Source organism: Anolis carolinensis, unplaced genomic scaffold (assembly GCF_035594765.1).
Source record: "Anolis carolinensis isolate JA03-04 unplaced genomic scaffold, rAnoCar3.1.pri scaffold_13, whole genome shotgun sequence".
In the NCBI taxonomy this organism is placed as follows: Eukaryota; Metazoa; Chordata; class Lepidosauria; order Squamata; family Dactyloidae; genus Anolis; species Anolis carolinensis.
Genome location: NW_026943824.1, coordinates 18920167 through 18944856, shown reverse-complemented (window position 1 = coordinate 18944856; position 24690 = coordinate 18920167). Strand labels below are relative to the sequence as shown.

General features: G+C 36.1%; 1 protein-coding gene across 1 annotated transcript in view; it reads left to right on the top strand.

Moving 5' to 3' along the window:
* LOC100566831 (BOS complex subunit NOMO1) overlaps nucleotides 1-24690 on the top strand; it is a 42974-nt gene that overhangs the window by 3313 nt on the left and 14971 nt on the right. The window contains exons 4-20 of the mRNA XM_062964221.1: nucleotides 719-819; nucleotides 1420-1526; nucleotides 3692-3764; nucleotides 5004-5156; nucleotides 5814-5951; nucleotides 6809-6898; nucleotides 8205-8310; nucleotides 8506-8656; nucleotides 10261-10438; nucleotides 11778-11919; nucleotides 14860-14991; nucleotides 17165-17301; nucleotides 18581-18668; nucleotides 18831-18894; nucleotides 20675-20770; nucleotides 22738-22947; nucleotides 24390-24472. Of these exons, the coding sequence (XP_062820291.1) occupies nucleotides 719-819; nucleotides 1420-1526; nucleotides 3692-3764; nucleotides 5004-5156; nucleotides 5814-5951; nucleotides 6809-6898; nucleotides 8205-8310; nucleotides 8506-8656; nucleotides 10261-10438; nucleotides 11778-11919; nucleotides 14860-14991; nucleotides 17165-17301; nucleotides 18581-18668; nucleotides 18831-18894; nucleotides 20675-20770; nucleotides 22738-22947; nucleotides 24390-24472 (2049 nt within the window). The remainder of the gene's footprint in view (nucleotides 1-718; nucleotides 820-1419; nucleotides 1527-3691; nucleotides 3765-5003; nucleotides 5157-5813; nucleotides 5952-6808; nucleotides 6899-8204; nucleotides 8311-8505; nucleotides 8657-10260; nucleotides 10439-11777; nucleotides 11920-14859; nucleotides 14992-17164; nucleotides 17302-18580; nucleotides 18669-18830; nucleotides 18895-20674; nucleotides 20771-22737; nucleotides 22948-24389; nucleotides 24473-24690) is intronic.

The following is a 24690-nucleotide window of genomic DNA, read 5'->3' as shown; positions in this document are numbered from 1 at the left end:
AATGGGAGCAGGTGAGGGTTAGGTAGGGGGGATGGAATAGGGGGTGAAGGTAAGGAGGAAAGAAAAAGAAGAGAAGAAGAGAAGGAAAAAAAAATAAAGACAATAATTAAAATAATATTATATGTCCTTCCGCTGTCTATTCTTTGTGGCTTGAATTTCTTTTCATCTTCTTCCTTTTTCACAAACTAGACTAGTTTTGTTATGAGTGTTCTCGGGTTCTCCTTTTGCTTATTTTTCCTTTAGCTTTTTCTTATATTCTTCATATTTGTCCCAATTAGTTCGTTTTATTGTATTTCCTCTGTTCACTTTCGTTAGATACGTTAGTTTGTCCATATCGTATATATCGTTCAGTTTCTCCAACCAATGTTGTTTTGTTGGGATGTCTTTTTGTTTCCAGTATTTAGCAAAGGTTATTCGTGCGGCTGTCCCTGCGTATGTAATTATTTTGTCCCCATTTACGTTCAGTTTCATAGTATTCTCCGTCAGTCCAAGTAAATAGATTTCTGGCTTCATTGGAAATGATTTTTGTAATATTTTCTGTGTTTCCTCTATTTAGTACACTTACTTGATTTGTTTTTTTTAACTGAAATTTTTAGTTTGTAATTGATTTGAACCTATTGCTCATGTAGACATTGGAACTGTACTATTTTGAAATATAATAACCCAAGATCCTGATGCAGTTATCACCATTAGGATTACACTTTCTCTCTTTTAATAGATCCAACAAGTGTAGACATCCATGTGGATGGCATCAGTGACATTTGCACTAGAGGAGGCGATATCGATTTCGTGTTTACGGGCTTTTCAGTAAATGGAAAGGTAATATATCGGATATCTCTTATGGTGGGTCTACACTGAAGAATTAAGGCAGTTTGACACCACTTTGACTTCCATGGCTCAATGTTATGGAATCTTGGAAGTTGTAGTTTGGTGAAAGGCACCTGCACAGAACTTGGTGATAGCCCTGTATTTGTATACATATTTGGCCCTTTGTTTACTAATTTTCTATCAAATTGTGGAAACATTTTAGTTTTGCCCTGCTTTATTGTAATTTTGTATATTTATCTTCCAGCAGTGCTCATTACATTGGTCTAAATTCATTTTAATCCCATTTATAATAGGCTCATTGGAATGAATAATGTGTGCAGCATGTATGTACGAAGTCTGATTTTAGTGAGTGTATTTCGGCTGAACCTAAAGTTAGATTTAGCCCAGAGTTGCCATCTCAAATTCAGATTCTGCCAGATTGTTTTACTGCACTTGCAGTGGTTGAAACTAGCACTCCCTTGTAATCTCAGCAAACTTTGTTTATTTGGCAAAGAACTACTGTTAACTTAAAAATATAAAAGGGAACGAATGATGTATTGAACTATTTGTTTACTGTTTTACAAACTGAAGTTTCATGGTAACTTTTTGCAGGTTCTTAGCAAAGGCCAAACACTGGGTCCTGCTGGAGTTTTAGTTTCACTGAGGCATCCTGGTTCAGAGATAAACATCCAAGCTACAGCCACTCATCCTGGAGGAAAGTAAGTTTGTCTTGTGTTCAGAAAATGAGTGTATATTTATTTATTTATTATTTATTACATCATTTCTACCCCGCCCTTCTCACCCATCAGGGGACTCAGGGCGGCTTACAATACAAACATATACATCAGAAAAACAGTTTACATCAAATTTAAAAGTGTTTCAAAATTAAAAATCAAAATATACATTAAAAATCAGCATAATTGTACATTTAAATAAACATTTAAGGTATAGAGATTGGGAAAGAATTGATTTGATAATACTTTGTATCTTCCACATGATATTTTGTCGCGAGATAATTAAATCTAGTGTTACAGTTATCCAGTTTAATGATAGTTTTAAAATTTGTTGGTGAAAATGGAAATGGGCATTAGGAAAAAGGTGACAAAATACTTTCCGATTTGTTCTCAATATGTGACAGAGAGGGAAGGGTCAACAGATGCTTCCTTGGGGTTTAGTCTAGTGATTTGATGACTTCCTTTGATATGGATATAATTTATTTCAGAGGTTATGTTTTATCTTAATTTTAGATGTTATGTTATACAGTAAAGTCTCACTTATCCAACATAAACGGGCCGGCAGAATGTTGGATAAGTGAATATGTTGGATAATAAGGAGGGATTAAGGAAAAGCCTATTAAACATCAAATTAGGTTATGATTTTACAAATAAAGCACCAAAACATCATGTTAGACAACAAATTTGGCAGAAAAAGTAGTTCAATACGCAGTAATGCTATGTAGTAATTACTGTATTTACGAATTTAGCACCAAAATATCACGACTACAAAAATGCCTTGGATAATCCAGAATGTTGGATAAGCGAGTGTTGGATAAGTGAGACTCTACTGTAATTTGTTTTTATATGTTGGATTATTATTTTTGCTATTAGGTATGTGTTGGTTGTTGTATTCCGGCATATAATGTTTGCCGTTTTGTGATTGGAATCTTCCCTGAGTCCCTTCGGGGAGATAGGGTGGAATATAAATAGTTTTATTATTATTAGGATTACTTTGGGTTGCAACCAGAGTGGCAACTATACTTACTGTGAACAAAGAAGCAAGAGCAATTATGCAATAAAAATGAAATTCACAGATATAGGATGGGTAATACCTGGCTTGAAAACAGCCCATGTGAAAGGGTAGAAGTCCTGGTAGATCACAACTTGAACATGAGTCGAGAGTGTAATGCGGCAGCTGAAAAAGTAAATGCGATTCTAGGTTACATCAATCGTTGGATAAGCGAGTGTTGGATAAGTGAGACTACTGTACTGATAATAATACAATTTAATAATGTTAATTATATATTATATATTAAATGTAATATTACTAATAATATTACAATGTAATGATATAGTACAATATAGTAATTTAATGCTAGTATTGTACTATGCTAATAATATAATGTATTGTACGTGAATGTAATTTGTAAGCTGCTCTGAGTCCCCTTTGGGGTGAGAAGGGCGGCATATAAATGTAGTAAATAAATAAATAAGCCAAGGAGCTGGCATTGTCCATAGACACCTCCAAGGTTATGTGGCCGGCATGACTGCATGGAGTGCCGTTACCTACCTCTACTCACATTTACATGTTTTCAAACCGCTACCGTAGGTTGGCAGAAATTGGAGCTGACAGCAGGAGCTCACTCCACTCAGTCAGCAAGTTCAACAGCTCAGTGGTTTAACCCACTGCACCACTGGGGGCTCCTATATAGGTTGCTCCTATATATGCTGCTTATATAAGGTTTTAAAGCAGAAGCTAGAGGGCCATCTGTCAGGAGTATCTTGATTGTGTATTCATGAATGACAGAATGGGGTTTATTCCAACTCTAGGATTCAGAGAACTGTGTGGATCTCCCTTACTATGATTACAAAAGTAAAAATTACATAAAAATCAGCCAATCTTTCTCTATATTACAGTATCAATTAAAAGAGTATTTTACTAACCTTAACCCAACATGATATGATGACTGATGAATTGCTAATTTTTATTTTATTTGGAGTAACCCCTTTCAACATGTTACGATCCGATTGTTTTGTACTACGGTTGCTGTACTTGGTTGAGTTTGGTGAAAATTATAGCCTTGAAAAATAGGTGATGAGTTGGAAAGGCTCGTTGAGGGAGCTTGTAGAGATAAATAAAGTTCTGTTTTTTTTATTCTTTATTTTAGGTATGCCTTTTTTAAAGTGCTTCCTGGGGAATATGAAATCTTTGCGTCTCATCCCACCTGGGTGCTTGAAGAGGTAAGTGCTGCTGAAACATTTCCCAATTATTTTAAAAGCCCTAATATTTTTAGAACAGCAATTTTTTATTTGTAACAATGATCTATGATTCTGTGATTCTATTTTGATGTGTTTGTACTCATTTGAGGTACTGAATGTTTGTCTTTTTGTTTTGTGTCTGTAAACCGCTCTGAGTCCCTTCAGGGAGAGAGGGCTGTCTAGAAATAAAGTTTTTATTATTTTATTGTATGACACAGCAAACAAGACAGATATGCTGGATTTCGTATCACAAAATCTCAATTCGAACACTTCCTAAGTGTCTAGGACTGTGTGATGTATTTTCGGATGATGCGTGCAAATCCCAGTAGGGTGGCCTTTTGCAGTTGGCAGATCATGATTTTGTCAATGTCTATTGTTTCCAAATGCCGGCTGAGATCTTCTGGCACGGCACCCAGTGTGCCCATCACCACTGGGACCACCTGCCCTGGTTTATGCCAGAGTCTTTGCAGTTCAATCTTGAGGTCCTGATAGCGGCTGAGTTTTTCCTGTTGTTTTTCACCTGGGATGGCGACATCAATGATCCAAACCTTTTTCTTTTCCACAACTGTGATGTCTGGTGTGTTGTGTTCCAGAACTTTGTCAGTCTGGATTCAGAAGTCCCACAGTCTCTTTGCGTGCTCATTTTCCAAGACTTTTGCAGGTTTGTGATCCCACCAGTTCTTTGCTGCTGGGAGGTGGGACTTGAGGCATAAGTTCCCATGAATCATTCGGGCCACATAGTTGTGCCTCTGTTTGTAGTCTGTCTGTGCAATTCTCTTGCATCAGCTGAGGATATGATCAATGGTTTCATCAGTTTCCTTGCACAGTCTGCATTTTGGGTCATCAGCTGATTTTTCGATCTTGGCCTTGATTGCCTTTGTCCTGATGTCTTGCTCCTGGGCTGCAAGGATCAGGCCTTTTGTCTCCTTCTTCAGGGTCCCATTCGTGAGCCAGAGGCAGGTCTTCTCCTTATCAGCTTTTCCTTCAATTTTGTCAAGGAACTTTCCATGCAATGTTTTGTTGTGCCAGCTGTCAGCTCTAGTTTGTAGTGCGGTTTTCTTGTACTCGTTTTTTGCCTGCTGTGCTTTGAGGAGTTTCTGATTAATAATAATAATAATAATAATAATAATAATAATAATAATAATAATAATAATAATAACTTAATGTCTTGGCATCCTGTCTGATTGGAATATTGTGTGTATATTTCTGTCTATATTTTAGGCTAGCACAATGGTACGAGTAACCAGTTCCAATGCATATGCCTCTGGCCCTCTGGTTGTAGCGGGTTACAATGTTTCGGGATCTGTCCGGAGTGATGGGGAGCCCATGAAAGGCGTCATGTTCCTCCTTTTTTCATCATCGGTCTCTAAGGAGGTCAGTAGCCCACTGTCACACATAACTATGTTTTGCTGACGTGTCATTCCCCCCCCCCCCCCATTTTTCATGTGCTATCCTCCAAAAATATGTTTCAAGTAAAGTTTAGAGTTGTTCATAATAAGCCAACATTTCCTGTTGCCTCCCTTTGGTTTATTTATTTATTTACAGTATTTATATTCTGCCCTTCTCACCCCGAAGGGGACTCAGGGTGGATCACATTATATACATACAGGGCAAACATTCAATGCCCATATACACATAGAACCGAGACAGAGACAGACGCAGAGGCAATTTAACCTTCTCCTGAGAGGATGTTCGATTCTGGCCACGGGGGGGGGGGGGGGGGAGCAGCTGCTTCATCATCCACTGTGACGGCACTTCCTCATTCCAACGTCGTAAATTAGTTAAATTTGCCTCCCCACTTTATAAGTGGTACCTTATTTCCTACTTGATAGATGCAACTATCTTTCGGGTTGCTAGGTCAGCAACGAGCAGGGGCTATTTTTTATTTTTTAATTGACGGGTGCTCACCCCGCCACGGGCTGGCCTCGAACTCATGACCTCATGGTCAGAGTGATTTATTGCAGCAGGCTGCTCACCAGCCTGCACCACAGCCCGACCCCATAGTAAACTCACCCTTTTCTTTTTCTCCAGGATGTCATGGGCTGCAACGTCTCTCCAGTGGAAGGCTTTTCCGAAAGGGATGATTCTCTTCTCTATCTCTGCAATGTCATATCCAAGGAGGATGGCTCTTTTACTTTCCTTTCTTTGCCAAGTGGGAAATACACTGTCGTAAGTAATGAGAGAAACTCTTGCGCTATCAGGAATGAGTATTTATTTATGAAATACATTCTACCCAACTGGCAAGTGTCCTCGGTAATGATTTATGCATGTTACAAAAGCACTTGGCCAAAACAAATGACAGCAGAAGCAGTAGCAAAATGTTAAAACATTAGGATGTTGATAGCTAGAATTCATGTTAGAATACCTTACGTTTTTGTAATACTGTATCGTATTCGTCCCGGTGGCGAAGTGCGTTAAAGTGCTGAGCTGTTGAACTTGCAGACCGAAAGGTGCCAGGTTCAAATCCCGGGAGCGGAGTGAGCACCCGCTGTTAGCTCCAGCTTCTGCCAACCTAGCAGTTCGAAAACATGCCAATGTGAGTAGATCAATAGGTACTGCGGGAAGGTAACGGCGCTCCATGCAGTCATGCCGGCCACACGACCTTGGAGGTGTCTACGGACAATGCCGGCTCTTGGGCTTAGGAATGGAGATGAGCACCAAACCCCAGTTAAAACACTATTAAAACACATTCAACAAGATACACAGAGTTTAGATATTAGTTAAAATCCACTGATGAAACACAAAGAATAGAAGCATTTGTGGTCAATAACAACCGTGTTGCTTGTGTTGAGTACGGAATCTGGTGAAAGGAACAAGGTTTATCCTTACTCTCCCACACCCGGTGTTCAGCATAATGCCTGCAATATGAATTCTGCTTGCTTGATTTTCCAGATCTTTCAAAAGGTGTTGGGTGGGTAGGGGAGAATCACTAGTCTTAGAAAGCGTTGTTCTTCATGATCAATCATTTTAGTCCAAAACATAACCCAAGGTCTGGCTTTTGAGAAACCTGTTTCACACCCTTCTAGGTTCCCTTTTACAGAGGGGAGAGAATTACTTTTGATGTCGCTCCATCGAGATTGGACTTCACTGTAGAACATGACAGTCTGAAAATTGAGGTAAGTTGTTATTATTTTTTGACATACATATTGTGACTTTCTGTAGCATACTTGGTTCTCCACCTTGCCATGCAGTCCTCACAACAAACTTGGCAGAGAGGTCAGGCTTTGAGATACATCTTGGAAGCATATCTTTGGTGAATGGGAGGAGACCTTCATTGATGTAATTCAAAATCTTCATCTATATACAGTAGAGTCTCACTTATCCAACACTCACTTATCCAACGTTCTGAATTATCCAATGCCTTTTTTAGTCAATGTTTTCAATGCATTGTGATATTTTGGTTCTAAATTCGTAAATACAGTAATTGCTACATAGCATTAATGTGTAATGAACTACTTTTTCTGTCAAATTTGTTGTATAACATGATGTTTTGGTGTTTAATTTGTAAAATCATAACCTAGGCTTTTTCTTAATCTCTCCTTATTTTCCAATATATTCGCTTATCCAACGTTCTGCTGGCCCGTTTATGTTGGATAAGTGAGACTCTACTGTATATAGAGGGGGGAGGGAAATATTAAAGAGGTATACAATAGGCATGTCCGATCGATGGAAAAAGTGTTTCAATTCTCGTTTCTAAAGTACGGGGCGCTGGCGCTTCGATATAGAAAGTATTTACGATTTTTTCACCCAAAAATTTCGGATATTTCCAAAAATTCATAATGATTCTAAATGTTTCTAGAATGGTGGACGCGCATGCGCAATCGCCAAAAAAAAAAAAAAAAAAGGAACCGGGGGGGGGGGGGACTTTTACAGGCTCTCCCGCCCTCATTTCTTGAGCTATCCTCATCAAATTTGCAAATAAGCTCCCATTCTAGGTAGGTTGCAGAAACAAAATTATTTTTAAAATATTTTTAAAAATATATTTTAAAAAAATTGGGGGGGGGGAAATCAACAAAACATTAAGAGACAATTAGAGAATGGGCCAACAATGGTTCGAATTACATTGCTGGTTGCGCTGTGAGACAATGTCTCGGAATGCGTATCAAAAAGCGAGAACAATCCGAAATAATTCCGATATACGATTCAAAACGATTTTTGGACATGTCTAGTATACAGTGTTTCCTCACTGCTTCGCAGTTCACTTTTTGCGGATTCACTGTTTCACGGTTTTTCAATAAACTCTAAAAGACTATTATAAATCGCTAAAATTTACAATTCACAGGGAGGAGGGACAAGCTGGAGGGAGAGAAAAGGAGCCCAAGCGGCAACGGGAGGAGAAGGAGGCGATTTATCCACGCACGATTTTCACTTATTGCATCCTGGCATTTCACCCCGGTTCCTTTCTTTTTCTTTTATTTCAAGCCCATCTTCCATGTCATGGGCTTCTCAGTTACAGGGAGGGTTCTGAACAGCCCGGAAGGCGAAGGCGTTGCCGATGCTACTGTTATGTTGAATAGCCAAATTAAAGGTGAGTGACATCTGTTGAACAACGGATCGAAAAGTGGGGATTTGTTTAGAGTTTTTAATTAAAACAGGATGACAGTTTCATGTGTGTAGCTACAGAAGGGCTGTTTTGAAAACGAGTGCTTTCTTTATCTGCTTTGCTATGAGCTGCATCCCTTTCACTTGCCTCCTTCCTTTCCCTTTTCCTTTTCTCTTATAGTCACAACAAAGTCGGATGGTTCTTTCCGCCTTGAAAATATAACCACTGGCACATACACCATCCAAGCCCAGAAAGAACACATCTTCTTTGAGAATATTATGGTGAAAATTGCTCCAAACACTCCCCAGCTGGCAGACATCATAGCGACCGAGTAAGTCTCCTTGCAATACCTACAAAAATACACTAACGTTGAATTTCACAGAAAGTGGAGCCAAAAAGAAACGGCCTATCTCCCCAAGGGGACTCGGGTCGTATTCCTGCATACAGTGGAAAACTTCAATGCCTCTATAAAACAAACAAATACTGACATAAAATCCTAGAGAAACACCGTATATGAAAATAACATTAAAACCTAGCATCACATTAAAGCCTAACATCAGTAAATTAAACCTAACATCAATAAATTAAACGACATGTCGTCAAACGAAATTATGTAATAACATAAAATCTAAACAAACATCCACATTAATGTATGGCACTTTGTCACAGACAGATCGCCACCAGATAAGATTCAACACAGTTTATTAAAGATACAGAACCAAAAACGCCCGTAAAAAACAAAGGGCTAGGCAAACACTCGCCTTCAATATGAAAAGATACTAAAAAACGGTTCAAAAGATAAACCGGATTAAACAGGAGTTTAATCCGAGTTAAACCAAAAATGCTTACTTCAGCCTGGCACTTTAAACAAACAAAATCTGATAAACAAAGATTCAATGAAACGTAAATAACTGGCAGCAGATTCCTCTCTGCTACTCAACAGCTGTGGTTGAATAACTAAGTTGTTACTCCTCCGCGCAGCAAGCGAACTCCGGGTCCAAACACATCAATCAGGGCAGAAGCAGTCAGCGGGGTCCCAATCCGGTCCAAGGTCGAAAGCCAGGTATAGATGTCTGTAGTTCACCAGTTCCACCGATAATCACAGAAAGGATAGTCCGAGGTCGTAGTCAGTCAGTCAGTCCAGCGTCAATCCAGAGTAGGCAATTAATGTCCGTCAAAAAGACGACGGAAGTCCAAGCTATTAAGATTAAACACAAGTTGCACAGGAAAACCCCACACAGTTCCTCCCGCCGTCTATGCCCAGTGTCCTTGGTAACTTACGTATTCAGCAAACGAATCACACCCGTCTTCAGGAATTTCCCCAACAAGAGCCCAAGCGTTCGTCCAGATTACCTTGCCCAACGCAATTAGCCCCAGATTCTAAACCCCATTTTATGCCAGTTTACAACTCCTCATCGCTGTCAGCTGCTATCCTAATTCCCGGTGCCTCATCCTCCTCCTCCTCATCAGAGCTGAAACACCTTTGACTACGCCCCACACCATCCCCAGCTGTGGATCCCGTCCCATCCCTCCAGCTCGTCCACGGGTCTAATCCTGAAACCCCCCAGTCGCCTCCCACACTATTATTGCCGGTGACACCCAAATCCTCCCTCCCACGAGTCCATTCCATGTCATCCTCCTCTGAGCTGACCACCTCTTCCTCCATTCCCTCGGTAAAACCCTCAAAGGAGTCTTCGTCCGTTGGTTCTGCAAATAAGTCCCGCAGCCGCTTCCTTTCGCGCTCCTCAAGAGAGTCTGACTCCCGAGGAGTCTTACGACCACGTCTCCCAGTATCGGAGCCAGAAGGCTCAACCATAACACACTTAGCCACACATTTCACTACTCAAAAGCTCTGGACCTAATGCCCAGATGTCTAAATGCAGTTGTGGCTTCATTTAATTGCCCACGTGAATGTCTTGTTCCCTTCTGTACTAGATTCAGCATATGTGGACAGATCTTAGTGACCCGCTTCCCTGACTCTATCAAGCAGATCAACAAATACAAGGTTACTTTGTGGCCCCAAGAGAAGGACAAAGCAATGCTGGTGACGACAGAAACCGACACCCGTGGGGCGTTTTGTTTCAAGGCCAAGTCCGGTTCATATATCATCCAGGTAAGTCAGTCAATGTTTATACTGATCAAAGGTATTTGTTTACTAGTAAAGAAAATCGGACTTGTATTATTTATTTATTATTTATTAGCAACATTTATATCCCACCCATCTCACCCCGAAAGAGACTCAGGGCAGCTTACAAGCCATATGTACGTACAATATATTATATTATTAACACAGCACAATATAAGCACTATAAATTATTATATTGTACTATAACACTATATTGTAATATTACAGTAGAGTCTCACTTATCCAACGTTCTGGATTATCCAACGCATTTTTGTAGTCAATGTTTTCATCATCTTCTTCAATGTAAATGTGCTTATGTAGCCTTTTAATAATACGTAATACAGTAAAATAATAAATGTAAGAACAATAATACAGTAAAATAATAAATGTAATGATAATGAGTAGAATAATAAATGTAATAATACCAATAATAGTAGAGAAAAATAATAAATGTACCTTAGCTCTTTGAGTATAATCCGACCCAACTAAAATAATAAATGTAATGATAATAATAGAGTAGAATAATAAATGTAATAATACCAATAATAGTAGAGAAAAATAATAAATGTACCTTAGCTCTTTGAGTATAATCCGACCCAACTAAAATAATAAATGTAATGATAATAATAGAGTAGAATAATAAATGTAATAATACCAATAATAGTAGAGAAAAATAATAAATGTACCTTAGCTCTTTGAGTATAATCCGACCCAACTAAAATAATAAATGTAATGATAATAATAGAGTAGAATAATAAATGTAATAATACCAGTAATAATAGAGAAAAATAATGTACCTTAGCTCTTTGAGTATAATCCTACCCAACTAAAATAATAAATGTAATGATAATAATAGAGTAGAATAATAAATGTAATAATACCAGTAATAGTAGAGAAATATAATAAATGTACCTTAGCTCTTTGAGTATAATCCGACCCAACTAAAATAATAAATGTAATGATAATCATAGAGTAGAATAATAAATGTAATAATACCAATAATAATAGAGAAAAATAATAAATGTACCATATATATACTCGAGTATAAGCTGACCCGAATATAATAATAAATGTAATGATAATAATAGAGTAGAATAATAAATGTAATAATACTAGTAATAATAATAGAGAAAAATAATAAATGTACCATATATTCTCGAGTATAAGCCGACCCGAATATAAGCCAACCAGGACCCTCACCCGAGTATAAGCCGAGGGGGGCTTTTTCAGTCCTAAAAAAGGGCTGAAAAACTTGGCTTATACTCGAGTATATACGGTATTTCTTTTCACATAAAAGTAATTCTTAGCATTGTTCTGTTTCCTCTAGGTCCTTGTTCCTGAAACAGAAGCCAGAGCAGGTCTTGCTTTGAAGCCCAAAACGTTTCCTGTGACCGTTTCCGCCAAGCCAGTCCTGGATGTGACCTTCTCCCAATTCCTGGCCTCTGTCTCAGGAAAAGTGATCTGCTTAGGTAAGATGTGTGTTGAGAAGCGAAGCGGTTGGATCACGTGGACTTGTGGCTGATTTGAAAATGGGTCCTTGGCTTTAGGCTTCATGTCTGGAGCAGCCTTGCAGAATTATATCATTCAGAATGGCTTGGGCCAGCGCCTGCAATAATATTAATAATAATAATCTGCACGCATCATCCGAAAATACATCAGACAGTCCTAGACACTTGGGAAGTGTTCGACTTGTGATTTTGTGATACGAAATCCAGCATATCTATCTTGTTTGCTGTGTCATAATAATAATAATAGTAATAAATATAGGAAAATAATACATGTAGTAATAAATAGAGTAAAATAATAAATATAATAATAATAAGATCAGAGTAAAATAATAAATGTATTAATAATAAAAATAGAGTAAAATAAATGTAATAGTAGCAACAATAATAGAGAAAAATAATAATAAATGTAATACAGTAGAGTTTCACTTATCCAACACTTGCTTATCCAACGTTCTGGATTATCCAACACATTTTTGTAGTCAATGTTTTCAATACATCGTGATATTTTGGTGCTAAATTTGTAAATACAGTAATTACTACATCGCATTACTGCGTATTGAACTATACTTTTTCTGTCAAATTTGTTGTTAAACATTATGTTTGGGTGCTTCATTTGTAAAATCATAACTTAATTTGATGTGTAATAGGCTTTTCCTTAATCCCTCCTTATTATGCAACATATTCGCTTATCCAACGTTCTGCTGGGCCGTTTATGTTGGATAAGTGAGACTCTACTGTAATACCAATAATAATAGAGAAAAATACTAAATGAGTCTTGGCTTTTAGGCTTCATGTCTGGAGCAGCCTTGAAGAATTATATCATTCAGAATGGCTTGGGCCAGTGCCTGTAATAATAATAATAATAATAATAATAATAATAATAATAATAATAATAATAATAATAATAAATACAGGAAAATAATACATGTAGTAATAAATAGAGTAAAATAATAAATATAATAATAATAAGATCAGAGTGAAATAATAAATGTATTAATAATAAAAAATAGAGTAAAATAAATTTAATAGCAACAATAATAGAGAAAAATAATAAATGTAATAATACCAATAATAATAGAGAAAAATAATAAATGTACTATATATTCTCAAGTATAAGCTGACCTAAATATAAGCCAATCAGGACCCTCACCCGAGTATAAGCTGAGGGGGGCTTTTTCAGTCTTAAAAAAGGGCTGAAAAACTAGGCTTGTACTTGAGTATATACAGTAAATGTCAAAGCAAGTTCATTGCAGCTATATTTGTCAAAAGAACTGTCATTGGTTATACCAAATTTTATTTAATGCATAGACCATAGGTCTTTCGCATACAAGACAAACAAACAAATACACAAAAGCCAGACCATCAAATACAATATAAAACATGCCATTAAAACCCTATATAAAGCATTAAAACATTAAAATGCTGCAAATATCAATGTCAGGATATGACCTTCAAATACTACATATTTTGTGGATTAGCACCAACATAATTAAAAACAAGATAAAACCAAGAAAGTACAGCATTATTAAAATCCAAGCATTGGTTATAACCTCCTATTCAGTATACACTTGATGGTAGATGAAGTTTTTTTCCCCATGGTGTGATACGGAAAACAACATAAGAGTCCTTAAAGTAATGATAATAAATAAATAATAAATCTTTATTTACATCCCGCTTTTCTCCTTCACGGGTCTCGAAGCGGTTTACAACATATTAAAATCATGTAAACAAACATCCAAAGACATCAATAAAAAGTGTAAAACAATAATAACATAAATTCACATTCTTTTTTAAAAAATACTTTTTATTAAGATTTCTTTTATAATACAGTAATAATATAATAGTAATAAAGAAGAAAAAGGAAAAGGAAAAAAGAAAAGAGAAAAAGAAAGATTAATATATAGATATGAAAAAAGGGACATAAATAGAACAGATTTAAGACTGCAAGTTAGAGTATCTGTTTTGCTATGTTTATTACCTACACTAAATTGTGTATATTCTGGAAAAAAATAATTAAAATTTTTGTTATTATTGTTATAGTTACTTAATTGAAGTATATATATATATAGCGCATAGGCAAAGAAGAAATTGAAATATAAACATAGGTTAAAATTATCAGGATAGAGAAACGATGTTACATAGAAAAATGATTGGTTGTTTTGACTTCCTGGTATCTTCCAGAGGTCTGTTCCTTTTCTATTTTTCTGTTCTGTTCTTGTTTTCTCCCTTTCTTGTTTCTTCCCCTTTCTTTTTGTACATAGTTTTATTTTTACAAATAGTTCTTATCATATCAATATTTTTTTATTCTTTAACATGAGATATTCATTTACCTGTTTCCAGTTGGTTTCCTTTATTTTCATCCCTTTTTTCTTAGTCATGAGAAAGGCAAGCCTATCCATATTTCTAATTTCTAAGATTTTTGTAATCCAGGTTTCTTCATCATCATGATTTTTCCATAACTTAGCATAACACTGTCTTGCGGCTGTGGTTAGTAAGAATAACAATTTGTCTGTATTTTTTTCCATCTTTGTTTCATGTATTCCTAGTAGAAATGTTTCTGGTTTCCATGGTATAGCAATGTTTAGAATCTTCTGAAGCTCCTTATGTATTGTTTTCCAGAATTTTTTCGCCTTTTCACATGTCCACCATATGTGGAAATATGTTCCTTCTCTCTGCTTGCATTTCCAGCAGCTTGTGTTGGTATTCTTGTAACATTTCCCCAGTTTTTTTGGTGTCATGACACCAAAAAAACATAAATTCACATTCTTGTGGCATTGTGTCAGATCATGGTAGTGTGCGCTCTGTAAGAAGCAAGCGATTCTTTGGTTGTATTGAGGAGCAAAATTCATCTTTTTTCATCCTTACTCTTTCTTTTCTTTTGTTATTTGATGTCTTTCTCAGATGCGTGTGGCGAGTTGACCGTGACTCTTCAGTCTGTGACCCGTCAGAGTGAAAAGCGCAGCCTCCAGCTTGCTTCAAAGTCCAACTCGGTGACTTTCATATTTGAAAATGTACTTATGGGCAAATACAAAAGTGAGAGTGATGCAAAACTTATTTTTTTATTATTTCCTTGGCCACTGTTATGAATTACTGGAGGGCTGTGTTTACTTGTTTATTTTTATGCTGCTTTTAAAATACAGTTAGCTATCGGAAGGACTTGCCATTACAAGTCATTAAATGCTATATTCAGCCCTTTTCAAGGTAGTTTTTTTTTCCTTAGGAAACACTATTGTATAATGATTGGAATATTGTACTAAATGTTGGAAGACACGGGTTCTAGTCCCTACCTAACTATGACGCTGCTTGATTTTGAATCACTGCTTGTCATTTTAGCCATTTTCTCAGGATTATTGTCAGAATGAAATGAATGATGGATGCCACCTTGATCTCATTGAAATAAAGGTGGAAGACAAATGTAGGAAATAAATAAATAAAATAATAAAAATAAAATTGAAACTACAGTAGAGTCTCACTTATCCATAAATAAAATAAAATTAAAAAAAAATATCCAACATAAACGGGCCGGCAGAATTATAACATATTGTATATACATATAATATTCATAATATTATATTGTAATACGATATAATACTAATAATATAATATAATAATATTAATTATATACAGTAGAGTCTCACTTATCCAACATAAACGGGCTGGCAGAATGTTGGATAGGTGAATATGTTGGATAATAAGGAGGCATTAAGGAAAAGCCTATGAAACATCGAATTAGGTTATGATTTTACAAATTAAGCACCAAAACATCATGTTAGACAACAAATTTGGCAGAAAAAAATTCAATACGCAGTCATGCTATGTAGTAATTACTGTATTTATGAATTTAACACAAAAATATCACGATATATTGAAAACATTGACTACAAAAATGTGTTGGATAATCCAGAACGTTGGATAAGCGAGTGTTGGATAAGTGAGACTCTACTGTACTTGCTGCTTGATTTTGAACCACTGTTTGTCATCCTAGCCATTTTCTCATGATTATTGTCAGAATGAAATGAATGATGGATAATAATAATAATAATAATTTATTTTTCTATCCTGCCACCATCTTTCCGAAGGGACTCGGGGCGGCTAACATGGGGCGATGCCCAAAACAAAACAGAATAAAGTTATTACAACGTATATCAAAACAAAAACAGTAATAACATAAATAAAATAAAATAAACAATTTAAACATTTTAAAAATACACCTTGATCTCATTAAAATAAACAATTTACCGGCAAACATTTTAAAAATACACCTTGATCTCATTAAAATAAACAATTTACCAGTAAACATTTTAAAAATACACCTTGATCTCATTAAAATAAACAATTGACCGGTAAACATTTTAAAAATACACCTTGATCTCATTAAAATAAACAATTTACCGGTAAACGTTTTAAAAATACACCTTGATCTCATTAAAATAATGGTGGAAGACAAATGTAGATAATAAATAAAATAAAATAATAAAAATAAAATTGAAAAATAGATATCTTGAGCTCATTGAAGGAAATGTTGGATATATATATAGTAGACATGTCCAAAAAATCATTTTGAATCGTATATCGGAATTATTTCGGATTGTTCTCGCTTTTTGATACGCATTCTGAGACATTGTCTCACAGCGCAACCAGCAATGTAATTCGAACCATTGTTGGCCCATGCTCTAATTGTCTCTTAATGTTTCATTAATTTTTCCCCCCAAAATTTTTTAAAATATATTTTTAAAAATATTTTTAATTTTTTGTTTTGTTTCTGCAACCTACCTAGAATGGGAGCTTAGCGCAGCCTAACATGGCTGCCGCTCCCCGGCCAATCAGAAGCTTCCATGATAGACGCAAAGGTGGGGGCTAGGGTTGATGAGGATAGCTCAAGAAATGAGGGCGGGAGAGCCCTGTAAAAGTCCCCCCCCCCCCCGGGTTCCTTTTTTTTTTTGCGATTGCGCATGCGCGTCTGCCATTTTAGAAACATTTAGAATCATTATGAATTTTCGGAAATATCCGAAATTTTTGGGTGAAAAAATCGGAAATACTTTCTATATCGAAGCACCAGTGCCCCCTACTTTAGAAACGAGAATTGAAACATTTTTTTCATCGATCGGACATGCCTAATATATAGTATGACCCTCTTACCCACAATTTTGATTACAATTTTGAGTCCTTCTATGTACAACAGCTCACACGATGCCTCTTTTTTTAGTGAGCATTATCCGTGAAGACTGGTGCTGGAAGAATAAATCCTTAGAACTTGAGATTTTGGAAGAAGATGTCTCCGAGGTAGAATTCCGCCAGACGGGATATATGCTGAGGTGCTCTCTTTCCCATGCAATCACTTTGGTAAGTAAAAAGCAGTTCAGGAATCATAACAATATGACTATATGGCCATGACTATATGGACTTTTCTTACATATTTCCTGAGAAAGAAGATTAACGTATACTCAACTATCAAACAGCATTTACTATTACAGTAGAGTCTCGCTTATCCAACATTCGCTTATCCAACATTCTGGATAATCCAACGTAGTCTGCCTTTTAGTAGTTAATGTTTTTGTAGTCAGTGTTTTCAATACATCGTGATATTTTGGTGCTAAATTCATAAATACAGTAATTACTACATAGCATTACTACGCATTGAACTACTTTTTCTGTCAAATTTGTTGTATAACATGATGTTTTGGTGCTTAATTAAAAGTACAGTAGAGTCTCACTTATCTAGCACTCACTTATTCAACGTTCTGGATTATCCAACGCATTTTTGTAGTCAGTTTTTTCAATACATCGTGATATTTTGGTGGTAAATTCGTAAATGCAGTAATTACTACATAGCATTACTGCGCATTGAACTACTTTTTTGTCAAATTTGTTGTATAATATGATGTTTTGGTGCTTAATTTGTAAAATCATAACCTAATTTGGTGTTTAAAAGGCTTTCAGTTGGTCATGGGACTTCTCTGTGCCAAGTTTGGTCCTGGTCCATTTTCTGCTTTATGTTATTTTATCATTTTATTTTATTTCTATGATGTTATACTGTATTATTGTGTTTTAATTTGTTTTATTTTACTCTTGTTTTGTTATATTGTTTTCTTAATCATGTTTGTGTTTGCTTTTTGGTCCTGGCCCTATGTTAGCCGCCCTGAGTCCCCTCGGGGAGATGGAGGCGGGATAGAAAAAGTATTATTATTATTATTATTATTATTATTATTATTATTATTATTATTATTATTATTATTATTGATGGGTATAACATGCTGATTCTGGAGCATTGTACCACAACTCCTCAGTTATGAGATAACTTCATTGTGCAGTTACATTCTTTTTTCACTGACTATGCATGATTATAAGTGTCTGTGGATAAGGGAAAGTGAAATATAATCTTCCCAAATCTGGAAGGCCATGTTTACCCAACCTCTAAGATCAGTATTTTAACGGGATTTAGCTAGTTCATTTTTGACCATATCTAAACATGTGAAAATTTAGCTAGTTTAAATAGCTGAGGGTTTGAGATGAGCACTATCCTTGGCAGTAAAATCTGAAAATTTCATAAGTCTTGAATTTTCTTTTACAAAGTTGGCCCCTGCTTGTTCTCTTCTTTCATGTATTTTTTTTTTAATATTAGGAGTTCTACCAGGATGGAAATGGACCAGAGAATGTTGGCATTTACAACTTATCCAAAGGAGTGAACCGGTTCTGTCTTTCCAAACCTGGTAAATGTTTTCACATCTTTCTAACTGCAAGTCAGCTTTGTGCGGAGGCAGAACAGGGGTAGATTTGCTGTGCCTTGTATTTTAAAAAATTTCTCTGTACATCATTTTGAAGTGTGAAATGTGCCTGAAGTGTTAAGCATATGTTGGCTTCATGTCTTCTAGGTGTATATGAAGTAACACCACGTTCCTGTCATCGATTTGAACATGAATACTATACTTATGACACGTAAGCATGGCTCACAAAGGATGTAAATTGCTTGCAATTCTAATAATAATAATAATAAAACTTTATTTATACCCCGCCACCATCTCCCCAATGGGGACTCGGGGCGGCTTACATGGGGCCATGCCCAAGACAATACAATAAACCATAACATAATACAATTAAATAATACATTACATAAAATAAACAGTACAACATAAGATCAAAACAGCAATATAACACGAGCGGGCCGCATGAATACATTTAAAAACTAGATTAAAAATTAATTCTGTACTTGTCTTCCAAGTGTGTAGTTTATAGGTTACCTGGGAAGGCCAAGAGCTTGATCACTGGTCCCATTCTAAATATCTCGATGTCACGTTAGATTGAACATTAACATATAGGAAACCCTGTGCGAACACCAAGCATTTCTCTCTATTCCTCTCTTACCCTCCCTTTTCAGTGTGTTTTCCAAAGCCTCCCTTGCTCTTAACCAAGGGAATGTTTTGAAAAGGGAGAGAAACCCTTGCAAAACAGGAAGAAGAAATATATATATCCGTTAATCTTATGAAAGCATTTTCTCCTGAAATATTTGCTAAACTCTCCTACAGATATATAGGCATTAACCCCCTGCATGCATTTGCAATCCCTATGTACTTATATATCTGTATCTATCTATATACATTCATTTTACACAGTAGAGTCTCACTTATCCAACCTTCACTTATCCAATGTTCTGTATTATCCAACACAGTCTGCCTTTTAGTAGTCAATGTTTTTGTAGTGAATGTTGCAATGCTTTGGTGCTAAATTCATAAATACAGTAATTACTACATAACATTACTGTGTATTGAACTGCTTTTTCTGTTAATTTGTTGTAAAACATGATGTTTTGGTGCTTAATTTGTAAAATCATAATGTAATTTTTTGTTTAATAGGCTTTTTTCTTAATCCCTCCTTATTATCCAACATTTTCGCTTATCCAGTGTTCTGCCGGCCCATTAGTCTTGGATAAGTGAGACTCTACTGTATATGAATTTCCCCTCATATTTGCAGGTCCTTGCAAATCCTATATACATATACAGTAGAGTCTCACTTATCCAACGTTCTGGATTATCCAACGCATTTTTGTCATCAATGTTTTCAATATATCATGATATTTTGGTGCTAAATTTGTAAATACAGTAATTACTACATAGCATTAATGTGTAATGAACTACTTTTTCTGTCAAATTTGTTGGATAACATGATGTTTTGGTGCTTAATTTGTAAAATCATAACCTATTTTGATGTTTAATAGGCTTTTTCTTAATCTCTCCTTATTATCCAACATATTTGCTTATCCAACATTCTGCTGGCCTGTTTATGTTGGATAAGTGAGACTCTACTGTAAACGAATTTCCCCTCAGATGTTTGCAGGTCTTTGCAAATCCTATATACATATAGATCCATGTACCTGTATATCTGTATCCATATATATACATTATTTAACCTACTGATGCCTCAATTAATGTAATTTTATCGGTATCTGTTTTTATTTTGAAATTTACCACTAGCTGCTTCATTTCCCACCCTCGGCTTATAGTCGGATCAATAAGTTATCCCAGTTTTTTGTGGTAAAATTAAATGCCCCAGTTTATATTCAGCTTGGCTTATACATGAGTATATACGATAAGTATCAGCTTTTCAATTAGCTCTTCTTTTTTGGCAGTTTGTTTCCTTGCTTCTAGAACTGAAGTGTAATAGAATTCAAGACGGTTTAAGCCATTTTAAGTGTCTCTTTTTGGCTGGTTCTCTTTTCCAGGTCTGCTCCAAGTATTCTTACACTGACCGCAATTCGGCACCATGTCCTTGGAACAATAACAGCAGATAAACTGATGGATGTCATGGTTACCATTAAGTAAGGACATATCTTTTATGCGTGTTATCGGGATAAACAGAAATACTAAAGATCTCACCTGTGTTTAGTTGAAATATTGTTGTCAGTTTTTATTATTTAACCCATATTTTGCCTTTCCCACGCTATTTCGACTCGAGGTGGCTTACAAATAACACAACGTAACAAAAATTGAAAAAAATTCTGTCCTGGTTTGAAATTGTTATTTCCTATTTAATTGTGCGGTCCGTACTTTGAAAGCAGTTGTTCTACTCCAGAAACTTGGTTTTTGTGGCTGGAACAAACTAGGTTGAATTTCCTGAGGCGGCTCGCTGAGATATTCATTGAAAAACTATAACAAAATGTGCTGCAGGGATATTCTATCCCTAATATGGACCATGTTAATCTGTTGAAATGTGGATGATGGATGTGAGGTGAATAAATTGAGACACTTACAGACTTCCGTCTCAATGTTCCCCTCTATTCGGCAACTCAGTATCTGCTTAGTAGCACGAACAAATAAGACTGCATAACTGTCAGCCGATCCCAGCGGTAATTAGTTTATTTACAAGTATTTACATAGATAGTAGTCAGAGCTACTCGGACACATGTTTCTCCGACAGCAAGATTAATGGCGACTGAAAGAACTCTTATCAGTAAAGATTAACTCCTCCCAAATTCCATTGTCTGTGACATTGCTTTTCTCTCTAGGCAGTAAATCATTGCTCTATGCGATTAACTACTTCAGTACTGGATTACTAACTGAAGAAAATTTACATTGAAACAATAAATAAATAAATAAATAAATATAAAGTATGAACATCCTAAGTACATACATGGTGCAGTAGAGTCTCACTTATCCAACATAAATGGGCCGGCAGAACGTTGGATAAGCGAAAATGTTGGATAATAGTGAATATTATATGTATATATAATACTAGCTTTGCCCGGCCACGTGTTGCTGTGGCAAAGTGGTGGTGGTATTGGTTAAAAATTGTTGTGTAATTTTTATTTGACGTTATTTGCAATTTTTTATTAATTTTATTGTAAGTTATATTTTTATTTATTATATTTTATTATTTTCTTGTATTATTTTTAGTTATTTTCTGTTACTATAGTATTTTATTGTATCAATTTTTTAGTGTTTTTTATTTTTTTTATTGGGTTGCTAGGAGACCAAGTTGGGGGAGATTAGCCTTCTAACTGGCAGCAATTGGATAAAAGCAATTATTCCTCTCTCTCAAATTAGGACTTTATTTTTCTTTTCTTTTTGTTGTATCAACCTAGAGGCGTGGATGATGGGTTGTGTTGTCAAATTTCGAGGTTGGAGGGCCTGTAGTTTTGTTGTTTTGTGGGTCGCCGTGATGCAATCACTCTTTTATATATATAGATGTTATAATTATTATATATTAATTATATATTCATATTTTAATTATGTTGACTGGTATTGTCCCCATGTAAGCTCCCCGCCTATTCAGAATACAAAAGTAAAGTTATCATCATCATCAAAATACACAGAACAAAACAAGGCATAAAGTGAATAATAATAGTATTGCAGTCATACCAGCCAATGGTTCAATCTCCTTCCAGAGGCTGAAAAAGTTACTTTGTGGAAGGACAACTTTTTGAGAAGTCAGTTACAGTTTTTGCAGTTTAGTCGACTTCTTCCATGTTTTTAAGAATGAACCAATTAGGAAATGACATTTATAACAAACATCGGGCTGTGGCGCAGGCTGGAGAGCAGCTGCAATCAATCACTGCAATGAATCACTCTGACCAGGAGGTCATGAGTTTGAGGCACGCTCGGAGCCTATGTTTGTTTGTCTTTGTTCTATGTTAAAAGGCATTGAATGTTTGCCTTTATGTGTCATGTGATCCGCCCTGAGTCCCCTTCGGGGTGAGAAAGAAGGGCGGAATATAAATGCTGTAAATAAATAAATAAATGTAGCGTTGTTTATTGACAGATTGGCTTTTCTCTTTCGTTTCCTTAGATCCTCGATTGACAGCGAACCGGATTTGGTGCTGGGCCCGTTGAAATCGCAGCAGGAGGTGCGGCGGGAGCAGCAGCTGGCGGAAATCCAGGCCCGTCGGCAGGAGCGGGAGAAGAAAGGCCCCGAGGAAGAAGGGTCGGAGCCCCCGGTGCAGCAAAGGGTGGAGCAGCTGCAAGGCCCCTTCCACTACGAGTTCTCCTACTGGGCAAGGTGGGTTGGCCTTGTCTCCTGGGAAGTTGGTCCCACTAGGGTTGTTGTATGTTGGATGTTCGGGCTGTGTGGCCATGTGCCAGAAGCATTCTCTCCTGACGTTTCGCCCACATCTATGGCAGGCATCCTCAGAAGTTGTGAGGTCTGTTGGAAACTAGGCAAGGAAGGTAAATATATATCTGTGGAGAGTCCAGGGTGTGACAAGAGTCCTTTGTCAGTTGGAAGCCAGCGCAAATGTTGCAGTTAATCACCCTAATTAGCATTGGAAAGGTTTGTCTCTTGCCTGGGGGGCATCCTTTGTTCAGAGTCATTAGCCGTCCTTGGGGCTCCTCTGCCCTCAGAGTGTTGCTTCCCATCTACTGTTTTGATTTTTGAATTTTTTAAATACTGGTAGCCAGATTTTGTCCATTTTCATGGTTTCCTCCTTTCTGTTGAAGTTGTCCACATGCTTGTGGATTTCAATGGCTTCTCTGTGTTGTCTGACATGATAGTTGTATTTATTATGCAATGCTTTTGACATGAAATAAAAAAAATATTGTTGCTACTATAGTAGAGTCTCAATAATAATAATAATAATAATAATAATAATAATAATAATAATAATAATAATAATAAAACTTTATTTATATCCCGCCACCATCTTCCCACGGGGACTCGGGGCGGCTTACATGGGGCAGAGGCCCAAACAACATAAGAACAAAATATAAGCAACACAATACAATCACAATATAAAAAGATAAAACAATAATACAATATATCAATATAAACAACAATACAAGATAAAAATTTCATTTAAAACACATAAATGGTAAGACCATAATAAAAACAGGATAAATTATTAAAAACCCACTGGGCTGATTAATTAATGACTATCCAACTTATCCAACATTCGCTTAACCAACGTTCTGGATTATCCAACACATTTTTGTAGTCAGTGTTTTCAATACATTGTGATATTTTGGTGCTAAATTCATAAATACAGTAATTACTACGTAGCATTACTGCGTATTGAACTACTTTTTATGTCAAATTTGTTGTATAACATGATGTTTTGGTGCTTAATTTGTAAAACCATAACCTAATTTGATGTTTAATAGGCTTTTCCTTAATCTCTCCTTATTATCCAAGATATTCACTTATCCAAGCTTCTGTCGGCCCATTTAGCTTGGATAAGTGAGACTCTACTGTATCTGTTTTTATTTCTGAAATTTCCCACCCTCGGCTTATACTGGAGTCAATATTTTCCCAGTTTTTCTTGTGGTAAAATTAGGTGCCTCAGCTTATATTCGGGTCGGCTTATACTCGAGTATATACGGTACTTGTTTGTATGTTATATTTGTATAGCTGTAATTTTTTTTTGAATAAAATCATTTTAAAAAAGGAAAAATCCTGCAGGTGAAACATCCATGTATGTGTGGATGTGGATATATATTTTATTTCAGGTCTGGTGAGAAGATCACGGTGACGCCGTCCTCAAAAGAGCTCCTTTTCTACCCGCCTTCAATAGAAACCGTCGTCAGTGGAGGTAAATGTGATGGCATCTCTGCAGTGAGAAATTAGTGTTTTTTAATTTATTTATTTGCTACATTTATATGCCACCCTTCTCACCCCGAAGAGGACTCAGAGCGGCTTACAAATTAAATTTACATACAATATTATATTATTATCATAGTACAATACTAGCAATAAATTACTATATTGTACTGTATCAATATATTGTAATATTATTAGTAATAATAATAA